This window comes from Phoenix dactylifera, chromosome 13 (genome assembly GCF_051530095.1).
Source record: "Phoenix dactylifera cultivar Ajwa chromosome 13, Ajwa_hap1_PhDact_Kaust_v1.1, whole genome shotgun sequence".
Lineage (NCBI taxonomy): Eukaryota > Viridiplantae > Streptophyta > Magnoliopsida > Arecales > Arecaceae > Phoenix > Phoenix dactylifera.
The window spans coordinates 26,951,218-26,967,694 of record NC_143202.1 but is presented as its reverse complement, the minus strand read 5'-3'; the positions used below and the strand labels follow the sequence as shown (position 1 = coordinate 26,967,694).

Below are 16,477 nucleotides of genomic sequence, written 5' to 3'. Positions count from 1 at the left end.
AATTACAGAGCTCCATTTTGGCCACGACAGGATTCCAGCTCAGAAGCACCTGCAAGAAACAATCACTCAAGATATATCTTAAACTTCCATTCCAATTGAAGTTTGAGATTTCACAAAATCACGTATACGATTTGACAAGAAAACTGACATTTCAGTGCATCATAATATAAGCAAATAAACAGAAGCCATTACAACAATCAGGCACTTTCAGTTCGAATGTAATCGCCACAAGCTGGAACAGCCCTGCATTAATATGGCCTCCAAGCTTCACGTACCGCCCCCATACGCCGGTGTTTGTGGGGAAAAGAAGAACATACCTCAATGGGACCCCATTCACGGGTTTGCACGGACTCTTGCTTACTAGACAATACTGGGAGCATCTCCAACCCAGCAACAAGTGGCACGGGCCCACCGAGTTCTAATGCAGTCGACCAGTGGTGCATGCTGAGAAGGCTGATTTAGCTCAACGATTCCACTCTCTTTCCCACTGGTATCGCTGCTTAAAGCAGTCACCATATCAGCCAGAAACTCTTCCTGGGTCCACCTCGGAGGAACCGACACGCTCAATTTACAGAGTCTTGGTCTCTGCAGCGGATTCTCGCCTCCTGCTGCTGAATTCCCATTCAATACCGACTTGGCAATTCCATTGAAATGGTAGATGTCAAAAAGCTTCTTGCCCATTAACCCAGATGAGTCCTTAAAGCCTCCCATGCTTTTATCCAGATCCAGCAGGGCCTGCCAGAATTCGCTCCATACAATAAATCCTGTACAGCAGAGGCTTTCAAGCTTTTCGCGTGGCAGAGTTATGTTGGCCTCCGTGAGAACTTGCTGAAATCCTTCCACACTGATGAAACCTCCCCCTCCACTCTGGTCCTGCGCATCGAATGCTCTCCTGATCTTCGACGCCCGTACTTCCAGCTCGTTTTCTTCTTGCACCGAGGGGTCGAGCGCAAAGAGAACCGTGTAGTGGGATTCACTTCCCACCACCCATATTGGCCACTTCGGGCATTTTAGAAACTGACCAACCTTGCAGAAATTAAGAGATTCCAGGAGGGAAAGGAACCCAACCTCCACGTTTGTGGGTATGCCTTTGAGGAACATGCCGCCACCAAGATCCATTCTGCCATCAAATACATTTGGGACAGCCCGTCCACAGAGCAGTAGATTCACGATTTCCTGAGGAATACAGGATTTGTCAGCAATTAAACAGGTCTTCCATAAGATCGTAGAAATGCTCTGCAACCAAAGCGCATAACTAAAATATTATTTTATTAGGGCAATCCTTTTAGCAATATAAACTAACTTCTTGCCCTTGCACATGATGAATGTCAATAGTACAAACCTTTTCTCTGAATACCAGAGCTATCTATCACTCAAAAACTTTTGAAACGTTATTAGCTGGATTTTTGGCTCTTATCATCTTACTACCATTTTGAACTTCTTTTACCAACCAAATACCTGCTGAAAAATCTCAACCATCAAAATCAAAAAATCTGAATTACAAAATAGAACAAGATCATGACTTTGAAATGTGAGATGCCCTAGAGCAGCCTCAGGGTTTAGAGTCGGAACAGGAAAGCAAAAAGCAACAGGCAAGACCAGGAGTTGACTTAAAATACCAAGAATAGGAAATTGTAGAAGAGAAACAAGCACTTTAGGAATAGATATCTGAGTGTAGGAAACCCGTAAAGTTCTATTAGCTTGGAAGACAAATGATGGCTCTTCAAACCAGAATTAATTATCCACTTAAGCCACGCAATAATACAGCCCCCATTTTGATACAGATGACAACATTCTCCTCTTGTACCAAATTTGGACCTGAAGATATTGAAGGAACACTGATTGACAGTAAAATCATCAAATGTAACTAAGATTAAGGCAGAAATGTCCAAAAGGAGCTTAGCATTGGCATGAGGGATGCTTGTCCATAAGCAATATTTATTCATACAAACAGATAAAATGGGACTTAACCTGATGCTTCAGAGTAGGATAGTAGGAGGACATCCATTGCTAGTCAAAGCATTCTTATGAACCATCACATGATCCCCCCCCCCCCCCCCAACCCTTTCTACAATATGAACTTTACTCTTTATCCAAAGAAAAAGTAAGTTGATGAACAATGCGTCCAACAATAAAAATTCAAGTTGCATGATATACCTGTGAGGCATGCCCGAATGGAGCCGTGACCAGCGGTGGGTTAGGATCATCCCTATCTGCTTGAATGGATTCCTACATTGTGATAAGGTCAGTAAAGCTTCAGCAACAGCCACCCTTAAACAACAGGTTCTTCAAATTCAAACTCATCAATTACTAGTTAGCAAGCATCAGCAATATATAAACTGAATTTTTGGGATTGTTGCTTTTGAAAAGATATTATGGCAAGGATAATAACCATTTATTACTGTAAGTGATGAAAAATGTACAGCTAGCTTGACCAAAAATATCCATAAGAAAACGAGTTTGCATATGTGAATTGTTATAAACACATGTTAATGATGCTCAGGTCACTTCTATTTTCCACAAATTTCTCACGTTCCAAAAGTGAGTAACTTTAATCATGAAATTACATAATATCATTGAAAACTGAGTTTTGCTTTTAGTACATTTAGAATTAGTGGCTTAGAAAGGCCCTTAAATTGCTGGATATAGAATAATATCTTCCTGACATCATTATCTCTAGTAAATAAACAATGAACAAGTGAAAGCTATTGGAAAATATTCTATTGCCACTAAGAATATAGTTCAAAGATGGTCATCACAATCCCAAGGTTAAAAAATTTACAGTGAGAGAATGATGCAGCCTCCCTTCCACTGAATTCAAAAAAAATGGTAGAGGAGATTCTAAATAACAGATCCATCTTCTCAAAGCACCGATAATGGTATTTCAGAGGTTTTACCCCGGATCTGCTTGCTGAGTAAATGAAGGCTAGGATTTTTTTGTCATAGTTGATCCTACCTATTAAGCATTTTTTTTAAAGAGTGAAAGACCCCCAACTAGGTTTTGGTGTGCTTCCTTCTCCTCTTCCTAGCAGACCCCACTCAAATCAGTCAATTTGATTCCACCTCTATTGTTTCACTTCCCTTCAACCTTCAACTCTGAGCCAACTTTCTTCATTCCTTAGATTCCCCTGGTATTTCCAAATCTGACCCAAATTATGTAGGAGACTAGTTTTGAGCATCTATTTGTTCCCAAGCATTTCAGTGGCATGCTTTAACTTTAGTTGGATTTATGCCCTTCGCGTTTTATCCATGGATTTTGGCTCTCTTTTTCTTGGGCATGCCAATTGTTCAGTGCCTGTATTCTTTAGGGTTTTTTTTCCTACCTACTTGGCACGTCCTTCTTTTGGCTCTCCTATCTTGTTGTCCTATAGAAAAGTTCATATCCTCTTATCCCCCCACAATATAATTTACTGATTTTTAAAATAACATTGACCACTTTCTTGATGACTAGTTTGTTCTCCCATTCTCAAATGCTGATAAATTTTTCAAGGACATAGCTTGTAATTTTACAAAATCGACATCTTCTGTTATTTTATGATTGACTTCAACACTTTAACATGAATCCATTTCTTGTGCTGACCAAAAAAAAAAACATTCATGTTCTTTTGCTTCTATATAATAGACAATCCCCTCTTTTGCTTCCATGCTAAATTGATTCCTTCTACCATTTTACAACGGTCATTCAAGAACAAAGTCCCCCTCCCCCCAAATTTTTCCTTCGATGAATTTACAAATACATCTTAACCCTTTTTGCATTCCTGGGTTAATATCTATCTTTTTTGTTGTTGCATTGTAGATAATCTAAATGTGGTCTCCTAGCAGGCATCTCTGCTGTTCCGTCCCCTAGCAGGCATCACTGCTACACTCTCTGCTGCTTGTTACATCTCTCCGTTTTTGAAGTTATTGCTAATATTGTTCATTTGTGACAATGATTTGGAGAGCCTCATTTCACTTCGCTTAGAAACTACCTTGAGACTCAAGTAGCACTATATGTTCTCTCATCATGCATGCACTAGGTTTTTGGCCTTTTTCCATCTTGTTTACTGTGGAACCCCCCTTCAAATTTCAAATTTGCCAATTTTCACATCATGCATAATCAATGCTACTCGGACATATGGCAAGGTTAGAAAAGTGCCCAAGCATCTAAAAAAAAACATGACATTAAAAGCCTTAATGAAATCCAGCATGGGACACATCTATATGTTATACATGTGTGTGTAAATAAGTATGTATATATGCATATGATGAATATTTAGTTGGAGTGACTGCACTGCGAATTTATGAAATTGATAAAACATTTGCTCATAGTTGTGTTAAACAACTTAAATGTAGGCATGTTAAAAGTATACATGTAATGGTGATGACACCTTGATTCAATAATCTGAAGTGTGAAGGAGTGATATAAAGTGTTCAAAGTGTCCCAGTGGCCCACACATCAAGGAACCATACTTGGAGTATCAGGTAACAAGCTGCCAGAAGTTCTGCCTTGGAGGGATCATCATATCTTAAAGTTCATTGGCTGTTTGTATCAACAAACCTTCCAAGGCTCCACTAACTGAAAATTCTATACAGTAATCATCTCATCGCTATCATTTCCCTTGTCACCTGATCATTATGCAATAAGTTCCTCTCATACCATGTTATTGCTCAAAAAATAAAAAAAGCTTCTACTGTACCATGTCAGCTTGCCTTTTGTCCCTAATCACCAGCATCATGCTATTACAATCTCCACATCAGTCAATCGGGTGTCACTTAATATTTGCAATCATTCACTCATGACCACTCATACACAAGCAACACCTGAAGTCATCCTGTGATTCGATGTTTTTATATCCACTACTCGTACTATTGTTACCATGCTACCTCTCTAACACTTTCTTTTTCCTGTTAGTGGATTTATTATATATTGCAAACTTAATTATCATCTTCAAGATGAAATATTATTGTATAATTCAAAAATAGGGTTTTCCCCTAGAGGCACTCATCTATTCCATGCATATACTGTAAACGGGTGCATTATATACATTTGAATTAATTCCCAGAATGAAAATTGCAATTGCAAGATTTAGTTAGTAATTTCGTCAATAAAATAAGTCTTAGAAATGCCAAATATACTAGTCCAAGAAATAAAGTTAAGCAACATGTTTCTTAAGACAAGGAAAAGCAGGGGCACTAAATTCATAATCTAGTATTATAAATGAAAATAAGTAGACTGCTGCACATACCAGTCCTCGTGAAAGTAGAGCAGATATAAGGAATAGTATTGCCCCCATACGACTTCGAAATACAGGAAGTGTCGCAATAAGATGATGAAAAGCAGCTGTCCGTGAATCATATGCATTGACCCTTAGAACTTTCTGCAAATCTAAAGCTGACTCAATTGATAGGCCATCTAAGGCTTTAGATACCATCTGTTTAAATATTGCATCAACAGCGTTAGTAAAACTGAAACAGCCCCAAGTGAGTAAGCTGAAACTGACTGCCAGAAATTTAACGATCATTATCACCTCATTCTGATCAACTTTAGATCCATCATCTGCATGGTGGCTTAAAACTCCTAGGGTTGCAATCACAGCTCTTTTTTCACTCCCACATAAAAATAATATTTCAACCATACTGTGAACCAATGCTCTGAAAAACACACTTGTGGTCAGCATTTCATACACAAAAACATATGATATTAACTATAAAAGCCAGCAAAACTATCCAACTGGAGACATCAAAAGGTAGCCCACAATGATAAACAAAAAAATAAATAAATAAGTAAACTCCTACCGATCTGGGCAGAAAAGCTTAAATTCTAGATGAATTTTAAAAAGAATACAAAATCTAGAGTAAGCTCCACCATGGCTGCTTCCACATTTCATGTGACTATACATTGACATATAACTCACATTCTGACATATAACTAGCACAACAATTGAACTAATACATTGAGTGCATTAGAAGGAAACCTGGGCATACTCAGCACCAGAAGCCAGCTCAATAACCAACAATTGGTAAATCCCGCCAACCTACACACTCCGCTGCCTATCACTGTTTCTCCCTTTCAACCATTGTCAAATGAATGTATACAATGTAAAAGAACTTCTCACAGGGGTATGGGAGGGTATTAGTCCCTTTATTGCACGTAAACCCCAAGTTCGCAACCTTTCTATTTAAGGAAAGGTTACTTCAGTGTTTCTTCCATTTTCACCTGAAAAATAAAGAGAATCTTTTGAAACTGACAGTTGTATCAATTTGGATGGAAGCACTGTCTTATTAGTTTGGACTTTCCATCTGTAAATGAGCTATCTTGCCCTATTTTACCCAGATTCATCATATTATTCTTAAGCACCAGTAGGCAGCACTTAAACATAGATGGTATGAAACTTGGATAGAAGTCCATGAGAACAAATTTTTAGACATTGGAAGGATCTAACAGAGACATGTGCACAAGTCCATGCAAGAAGAATAATTGCAACAAGAAATGGAACGACTACTTAAAAGCATCAGCAACAACTATGTATGCAGGTGGCAGCAGCACCACTAACAAGCAACTAGTGGCAAAGATGCATGAATTCCAAGGAGAGATGACTGACACTACAACACCAGTGGTATATTAGGTCAGCACCATCATCTTCACTGGGATCACTAATGACAACAAATGCAAGTTTTCTTCCATTCTTTCTCCCATACACCCTTTCTTCCTTATTTACATCAAAAGAAAGAATGTGAAGGCCTCAAATTTCTATTTGCTTTTTTTCAGTCAAATTTTGTTGCATCTTTTGGAAAATTCAAGTGCTAAAACTCTCAGAGAAAGATTTATCATGCCTAGACATAGGGCAAGACCTGGCCACCATTAATTTATATAGAATTATAATAAAGGCTAATAATCTGGCTCATCCAAAGCACATAGGAGAAAAATCTAAGATTTAGATCATGTTATATAAAAAATAAATTCTTGTTTATCAATTTGAGATAATACAGTTAATCCACATGTGCCCATTATCTAGTGTACCATAACAAAAATTAGAAGTATTGCATAAAAGAAAAGAATGTTAATTATACATAATCAGTAGTTTAAGTAAGAAAAAATTGACAAACCTCCTGGCAATTACTTAAATGTTTTTAAATATGTAGAATTTCTAAAAAGGAGAGAGTTGGATATCCTAACTTTTGAAGACAGTTTTAGTTATTCTATGTGTAATTTTAAAATTTTATTTGGTTTTTTGTGTAAAAGAAACACAACTGCTAGTTGTTGTGTGAGGAAATGCATAAATATATCATTAAAACAGAATTCAATGCCAAAAATAAGTGCAATAAAAATAATTGAAACGGATAAATGGAATGGTCATGAAAAATTAAGAGAGATCCATGGCAGTTTAGAATGCATAACAAGTAAACAAAACATTACCAACATGAACTTTAATTTAGAACAGTGCCAAAAAAAAGAAAGAATACAAAAGATCAGTCATTAAACAGGTAAACTAATAAGAAAACATAGTTGTGCTGTCATATTTGATAGCGGCAGCAAAAGTAAGATCCGAGCAGACCTAAAAAGAAACATAGTGTATGAATGATGTAAAGCGAAATATATTCAATAAATACCACCAACCTCTTCATGCATTAAATGCGAAACAAATTTTATTGCCAGTAGAAACTTGCCAAAATTAATCCTTTTATGTAGTTACAGACTTCCCAAGTTTGCGAGGAAATATAAATAGGGAAGTATAGTCAATTAGCGATCATCATCACTATGACCATCATCCAAGCCTTCTCCTATCAAAATTAGGTTGGCCATGGAGCAAAACTTTGTTGAGAAGACTAAGCAGATCTCTACATCCAGATGTCAACCTGATTGTATCCCATCACATATACTGATATAAAAAAGTAAATAAGAAAGATATAGCTAAACTATAAGTAAGGATTAATGATGGATGGTTCTAGAAAGGAGCAGAAATCAAGGTGTGAGAGATGTAGAAAGGATAACAGCAAGGATCCATCTGAATGAGAGCTGGATAGAAGCAAAAAAGCAAAATCTACCATGTCCGGTATAACTATAAAAAAACAGAGAGGTACCAATAAAAGTATTACTGATTAAGTTGACATATATAAACCATGAGAGAACATATTTTTACTAAGATTTGCCTATGGTATTTAATAGTCCTCAATTTATCTAGAAATACAATATGATGGGAAGGTATTAAATTGTTCATAAGATTTTTAATATGAGTCTAAGTGGTAACCCATTGCAGGCTGTCATAGACGTAATATTGTAATAGAGTATTAAATGGAAAGTCAATCATGGTGTCATAGGTGTTGCAGAAAGTAAAACAACGCTAGAATTAATTGAATATTAAACAGAAACTTCAACTAGAATGAGAGGAGTCCTGAAAAAGAGATTGTAGACAAAGGAAGATAGTGCAGGACAAGGAAAGGGTACAGTGTGATTATTTCTAAAACTATAAAGTCTTCGCTAGAATTATAAATAGGGATTTAAGATTTTTTATTTGTGAAGGAGATTTGAATATGATTAAAGAGATATTCAAAATGCTAAAGCAGGTTCTTAAGAGTTTTAATTAAACTCCAGATTGAAAGGTCAATGTGCATTGAGAAAGATATGCTCAATAAGAGACCCTTTACAAGCAGATAGAGAGGCATACAGGAAGATCAAAGAGCAACGGAAATAAACATAAGAATCTAAGGAAAATTTGCCAAATGGGAAGTTCACGTGGGGCATAATTAGGATGTGTCATAGTTTAACTAAAGTTTAACTAGGAAATGTATTGGCATTTCGAGGATAAAAAATAATAGATATACCTATTCAAATACCCAAAATCATTATTTTTGGAGCATAAATCTTTCAAAATTAAAATTTTCTTTTGATATTTTTTTATTCCTTTTTCTTTTATGGGGAGGAAGTGCCTCTTGGGCTTCAAGGTTTAAGTATCAGTGCCAATAAGCATGCCGGTCACCCTTCAGCATGGTATGTCAGCATGCTTGTTCCACATTGTAGGAAAAAAGCTTCAAAACCCTTTTAATTAAAATATATGAAAAAGAGTTCAGGATATGTCGTGCCAACCTATGCTTGGCATCGATACTGGCCCAGCACACCTGACACTTGAATTGAAACCATGTTACGCTTACAAAAAAATAGACCCAACCATGGTCATGTTTATTCAACGTGCCAAGCAATTAGTTAAGAATAAAAATTCAAGCAAGACATGCCATGACAGCTCATATAGGACTGCAGCAAACCACAAAGGCCAACCATCTCATCGTTCAATGAGTTTCTACCACATTCATTTCATGTTAGTGCTCTAACTTACACTATGCCACTTAGGTGGATATGACATTATCTACTTGACAATGAAGCATCTGAACATAGGCACCTGCACCAATGGATTTAAGTGCTAGCAGCATGGCATGGCATGGTAGAGTAAGTTTTATGCCAATGCATTACCAACACCGGCTGCATGCTAGCACTTGGTATACCATCGTGCCTGTCTGTGCCAGGCCACCTAATTCTCACATGGAATAACATGGAGCAAAATGGTATTTACCATGCTAGTGTCGTGCTAGCAAACCAGTAGCATGCAATATTTCAATCTCTTTTTGCAACACAAGCACTAGTTCATGAAGCAGCATACTGAAAAGTGAAAACCTTTAAAAAAAGGAGGTTACTCACCGCTAGGCTAAGCACCATTCGGTTGCTTTTATCATTTTATTATTTTACAATAGAATAAAAAGTTTTCCACTTGTATTTGAAGGTGATCCACTTTAAGGAGTTTTTTTTTTAAAAAAAAAAACTTTGTAATTAGTCACCACCTCAAGGTTTTATATGGTTTATGGGTTAGAAATGTCATATAAGTGCAATGCTTTTATTTGAAAAGCAGACTAGATTTGATGACAGTTAAGGAGCAATTTGGGCTAGGTGATATCGACAAGTCCAAAAGACAAGTGGCATAACAAAGACTGGAACAAGGTTTTCTGTATGAACCGATACAACCAAGTACCTGACATACTGTAATGACCCAATAAGATACCGGTGGACTGAAAATAATATTGTATTAACAATATGGTATATCTACTGTCTCGCCACTAGCAGCATACCATGTGTCGATATGGGAGTGTGTCATACTATCCTGACCCATATCAATAAGCTACAAATACAGGATCTGGTATTAAGACTGAAAACTTTAGTTCAGAACATCCAAGTAACCATTAAGTGTCAAAACTATACCAATATGTAATTTGCTTAGAAAATAAATGAGATCAAGAAATCATAGTTTTATTTCGAAGAAAATTTCTCATTAACTTCATGTGTCTCCCTTCCATTTTTGCTTTCCCTTTTTTCCTCACACTACCTCCTCGCAGATACATATCTCATTTCGTTTTCCACCATCAATTGCTCTCTCCTTCCCTTTTTTTAGTACATTACTCTTTCTTTTTTTTCCTATGTAAACACACCTTCCTTTCTCACTTAGTGGTTCCATCATTCTTTTCTTCCTAGTAGTCCCCTCCTTGACCAAATCACAGCTAAGCAGCAGTGAGACAGACCACTCCTATTTGTATTCTTTCACCATTTTTTGCATTACAACTATCAACCATGCATGTTCATCATGTTTTCAGTTAGGTCAAATAACACTATCGAAAATAGAATGAAACTATCTTGATAAAATTTCAGTATTCTCATTTCTTTGTCATGAATCCAAAAGGCAAAGCATAACGGATAACTCATTACAAGTATGATAGAGAATGTTGTTGCAATTATTTCAAGTCAAAAAATATCTTTCACAACCTGCAGCTTTTTGAATTTAATAGTGACGGGCTGAGAAAATAAATTTGTTTTTCTCAGAATCAGCGTTGATATTCATGTAAAAGGAAATTATCACTTCCAACAGAGACATTATATGATACATACAAAACAAATTGATGGGTCTATAGAATCCGTAAAGACAAAAAAAAGCCCTAAAGAGGAAACAATAACAAGTTCAAAGAAGAATATAATAACAAATTAGCAACAACTTGTTCTTTAATAAGCATGACTACAATCCTTAAAAATCAAAGGAGATATGGTTACAGTCAGATAAGAGTTGTTATGGGCAGAGTAATCACCTTTCCTTTCTATCATCAGTTATAGATGCAAAATTATCAGTTGCCGCAAATGAACTTTGATAAAATCTCCTTTGACCTAAACTATACAGTGGACTATTGGCTTCAAGTTTACCCAAATCATCTGGAAAAAATAAAAGATATTTGAGGACATAGGCCTGCAGGACAAAGAGAAAAATTAATGTAAGAAAGGACCTTAGGAAAGGAAAAGAATGCTTAAAGCCAGTAGGCATATCTAAAAGGGTCATTATACAGAATAATAGTTCAGCACATCCCTAGTCGCTGCTACACAATGTTCTACATTGAACTTACAAATAGCAACATTTGAAAGTTAAGATGCTATGAGCACGTAATCCACTAAAATGCATACAAAACTTTATAAAATTTTGGTGAGATTGCATCACAACAACCAATTGCAGCAAATTGTTGCCAATTGGAACATCTGCTTGCCAGCCACATCTTTATATAAACTGAATTGTTATGCAAATCTGGAACAGTGATAGTCCTTTTTTTCCCTTGTTCCCAAATACCCTTTTTGTGGGCTTCATACAAGGCCACCTTACCATTTGATCACACATGCCTGCACATGCCTGAGCTAGTCCAGTGAAAGGTAAAAGAACAAATGGTAACGAGAAGGAAACATAAAATGACAACAGTACTTAACTGGGCAACACCTTCTAGAAAACTTGCAAACATTTCCAGGAAAAGATATAGGCATAATAAGCATTGGAAACTAAAACAAAAGGCTATGAAGCAACTCAAAAGCCAGTTGGTAATGGAGGCAGTATACTGCTAAAGTTTCATAGACATATATCAGTTATTGTTATCTAAGAACAACTCCATAGCATAAAGGTCGGAAAGAGGATCGAAACAGCATGAAATCCATAACATAAAGGCAGATCAACATGTTCTCTTAGCAAGAAAGACAAGGGAATTATGCAGAACATTCAAAAAGGTAAAAAATGTGGATAAGAGAAAATTTCAATAAATGCAAAAATGATCACAGAGATAGTTATCTTTATCTAAATCAGTATAAAACAAGGGACAGGGGAACACAAGTAAGAAAGGAACTAAATAAGTTTTGCACTAACATACACTATGGAACCTACAAACTGTAAAAGCAAGCATTACCCAACCATATGGTCATCTAGTAAGTTACTAAGCAAGATATAGGTGTCCTTGTACCGGTAACAAATGAATTTGAACTAAAGAATTTTGACTTTTTCCAAGCATAACGTCTTATAAATTCAGGGTATGCCATCTTTTGCAAATTCACAGGAAAGAAAACTCAAAGATTAAGCAATCCAAGGGCAAATAAATAAGGGAATACAAAATTATTGAAAGACAAAATAATCATAAGATATAGACAAAATGCAATAAGGTTGGGCAATAAAATGTCATTGCGAAGCAGAAATCGAGCGTCACATGTATAACAACAAGCAAAGAGAGTACTACCTGTAAGGTTGCCAAGACACCACAAGGACCTCCCTCATGCTGGACCAGACCTATGCATGTTTCGGGATCGGAGCTAAACCTACAAGCATTAGTTCACAGAAAATCAGCAAAATAAAGGAAATATAAGTCAGGAGTTCATTAGTACTATGCAATAAATTCTCATAACTTGTTTATTTAAGGATTATTAAAAAATATTTGGAAGTTCTAAAGCAATTAGAAAAAGGTTGAATAATAAACTATTAGACAGGTTACAGATCAAAAAGCAAAAATCCAGTGCTTCTAATAACAAATGGCTTTATAGCTTGGTTGGTAATGATATTTGTTAGTATGATGTCATACCAACAGACCCAGGTAAACACTAACCCTGCTAAGATAGGTCACGATAGGTGTGACCTGGGTCATAGAGCTGTAATTAAAGGCAGAGGACTCGTTGATGGTACAACACCATGGATGGGACATTTGAATTAGAAGAGTAAAAGTAATAAGCATAAGAATGGTTACTTCCTGCTTCTACCAAAAATCAACACAAATGCCTACTCATTGTAAACATTGCTTTCAGAAAGAAAGAAACCATTTAAAGACTTCTAATCAAGTTCAAAGCACAACGAGAATCAACGATCCAAGCCCCCAAAGAATCCACAATTCACTCAATTAGAACGTGATAATATAATCCCATCACAATATTAAATGAGAAGCAAGTACTTTGGTGACAAATCAACAAACCCCTAAAGTCAATACTTCCAACCAATGTTTTAAAACCCGGTATTGGAGGGCGTACCACTTTTTGGAGAACCGGTATGATACTGGGTACAAACACATGGTATAGGCTACAACCCATACCGATGCACTATGTACCGGTACTGGTTTTCTATTGGAATGGTGTGTTATTGCTTGTGTCGTCCTATTCAGTGGTTTTCAAACCTCGCTTCCAACATTGCCTTAGCACAAGCAAGTCAACTACCAAAATCAACAACGATTAGGCCAAGAATCCCTTAAAAGTTGTACTAAGAAATCTGAATCTTACAATATGGCTCAAATTATCTTAATCATGTTGAAATTCCAGAGTTCAAATGAGAATCTTATAATTTGAATCTTGAGTTCCATGTTGCAAGCTTCAACTTTGAATATGAATCAATGCCATATAAGTATAGCTCAATTTTTCAAGTAAATGATTTTGATGTAACACATTTTTTTAGTTATGAACACTATGAATACTAGATTGACTTTTAGGCAAAAGCTTTATGGATGGAGCATATTTAAGGTTAATGTTTAGCAAAAGGATCTTCCATTGCCAGCATTGAAATCCATACCATTTTGTGCTAGAAAGTATCCATATGGCAATGTGCATTAAAAAAAGGGGAAATCACTGGTAGTAGATGGCACAGTGGTGACTTAACTTTAGATTCTATCCAAAGCCTAAAAGCCTAATGGACAACCTTCATGATTTCATCCATCATGACTTTATACAACAATTATCAGACCCAGTTGTGAGACACAAAGCACACAAATCTCCAAATCGTCCCATTCTCTCTTAAATCAAAATCAAATATGGTGCACCACTGATGGAGAAACACCCCACATTGATTATTCAGTAAGATATCAAAGTCTATTCCTATGACCTCATAATTTCCTTCAACATTATCCAAACTTTGTATCCGACAGGACACAGGATCACTATAAAAAGATATGTCCTCTCCAAATCAACCATAATATTTTTGACAGCTGTTAACTCTCCACTAAAAAAATGTTTTCCAAACGTCTCCTATAATCCTATCTTCATATACACTAAATGACATGGCAACGTTATTCTACTGAACTGACTTTGTACTCTCTCCAGTGCTCAGATGCACAGACCTTTTTGCTTAGTTCGAGGTTTGCAATACATCCAAGTTCCCTCATCTCTGACACCCTATGGGAGCTAGACTATCCAAAAAGAGCCAAGCATCCTAATCACATTTGATGATGCAATGAGGAGCAGGAGATGGACTGGAGTATCAATTAGTTCAAGGACTGGAGTTTGAAAACCAGTATTCGTACTGAGTTAAGCTGTTCAGAATTCATTGTAAGTACTAGCATAGTCCATCAGAAGTGCATCATAAGTTCTTATCAGGACATGATAAATTCGATTAAAATCATCCATGACTATCAAATTTTAATTTAATAATTTCTCATAATATGAAGACAGCAGAAGCTAAGGTCATCCATCACCATTTTCTTTTTTTCGCTTGAAAGCCTTCCAACAGAATGTGAACCCAGTGACATTATAAATAGTATAACTCTGAAGTGTTCATGGTGTAGATGATGTCCCTCTGGGTTTTCCTTTAACACCAATGACCGACGAAAATAAAAATGAAAAAGAAAACTTTCATATATTATTTCCTGGTTCACGGAAAATTACTTAGAGATCAAAGAGTCAAGACAAATTTGCATTCTTTATTTTTTTTTTAAAAAAAAGTGGTGAAATTATATACTGAATTTCCATGCCCATACTAAAAGATAATAAAACATGAAAAAATCTTTTAGCAGAGAGAAACGAAAGACTGGAAAAATGACTGAAAATTAATAAAAAAATGAAAAAAAGAGAGTAAATTTTGACAGATAGACCAGTTAGACTCGCCTGATACCCTGATTGCTCCACTGTACCAGCACATCCCTCGACACGCCACTCCCAAATACCATCAGAAACAGCTGGTCAGCGTCCGAGGGCGACAGCTCCTCCCCAGAATCCAAACCCGTGCGCTCTACCTCCTCCACCTTCCCCCCCAGCGGACCCCCCACCTCGGCTTTCGGCACCGCGGGCCCCGCGGCCGCCGCAGCGATCTTGTCCACCGCCTCTTCCCTCGCGCCCACCGGTCGCGCAGGGCTAACGCTCTTGTTCTCCATAGCCCTGATCCGTTTCTCTGCCGCCGACGCCAGCAGCTCCCTCTGCAACCTCCGGTTCCGAGCCTCCACCGACTCCTCCGGGCTCTCCCTCGGTTTGCTTCGCTTCGCCTCCGGCGGCGAGCTCTGGAGGCTCATCCGCAGTGCCATCTGAAGCTCCTCATCCTCGCGATCCGCCATGGGAAACGATACCACCTACAATCCACAGAATCACAACCGGACCCTAGGGAACCGAAATCTAGGGTTCCGATGGATCGAATTAGAACGCCTCGAGAGACCGAACCAGAAGGAGATCAATCCTCGTATCGATCGGACTGTATCTATCATGGAATTTGATTCGAAAAGGGGTTGGTATTGGGATCGAGACTGGGAACCTACGGGAGGAGGGAATTAGGCGGCGAGGGTTCGTTGAGGCGGAGACTGGACGGGCGACGGGAGGCGGAGGAGGAGGCGAGAGAGTATCGGGGAGTTAATTACCGCCAAGGGTGCGCCACTTACGGGGGAGCCTTTTTCCCTCACACTCGGTTGAACAGATTTACTAAAATACCCCTAAACGCACTAAAACTTTGTGTTGATTACAACCATCCCCAGCCGTCCATCTGATTGATTACTTGTAAGTAAGCGGAACATGGCCGTTTGATGAGGGTAGTTTGTCCGTAACGAGGCAAGGTGATGGGGTTTCTTTCAAGTGGAGCCGGTCAGAACGTACAGCTAACACTTGGATGCCTCCGGGAGTATAACATTAACTACTTGCTCTGTCAGGAATAAGTCGGGGAATGATGTTAAAGAACGCAGATCCATCACCAAACTTGTCCAATCTGATGTGGCGCCCTCTCAGTGGCACCAATCCCCACATGTCATGTGGGTTTCTGGGCTCAGTTGGTAATTGCATTGTGTCATGCTGTCATACTCATTGCTCAAACAAGGGTGCCACTTAGGCATGGAAAATGATGAATATTTTAATTGGAGTAATTTTGTATAAAACATATAATTGTTATAACATTGTTGTAATGAAAATTATATGCAATAATAGAAAAAAAAACAT

The 16,477-nt window shown here is 37.5% G+C and overlaps 1 protein-coding gene across 2 annotated transcripts; it reads right to left on the bottom strand.

Moving 5' to 3' along the window:
* Positions 1-74: 74 nt before the first annotated feature.
* LOC103703168 (uncharacterized) lies at positions 75-15,947 on the bottom strand. Of its 2 annotated transcripts, XM_088710066.2 has the most exons (8): positions 15,811-15,947; positions 15,170-15,670; positions 12,553-12,631; positions 11,101-11,255; positions 5,508-5,631; positions 5,226-5,411; positions 2,158-2,229; positions 75-1,176 (listed from the first exon to the last, which is right to left on the bottom strand). In XM_088710066.2, exons 2-8 carry the CDS (start codon positions 15,610-15,612, stop codon positions 361-363), a joined length of 1,875 nt encoding a protein of 624 aa, XP_088566192.2. In that variant the 5' UTR covers positions 15,613-15,670; positions 15,811-15,947; the 3' UTR covers positions 75-360. The 2 variants fall into 2 exon arrangements, with proteins under 2 accessions (XP_088566192.2, XP_008784148.4); XM_008785926.6 differs by having other exon boundaries at positions 15,170-15,915.
* Between the last annotated feature and the right edge of the window lie 530 nt (positions 15,948-16,477).

Bases quoted from the DNA above. Each gene is read 5' to 3' on its own strand.
- LOC103703168 (XM_088710066.2), bottom strand. From the start codon at position 15,612: ATGGCGGATCGCGAGGATGAGGAGCTTCAGATGGCACTGCGGATGAGC. The intron at 12,632-15,169 runs GCGAGTCTAACT...TAATGCTTGTAG, and splicing joins TGGAGCAATCAGGGTATCAG to GTTTAGCTCCGATCCCGAAA. The intron at 5,412-5,507 runs GTGATAATGATC...ATATTTAAACAG, and splicing joins CTAAAGTTGATCAGAATGAG to ATGGTATCTAAAGCCTTAGA.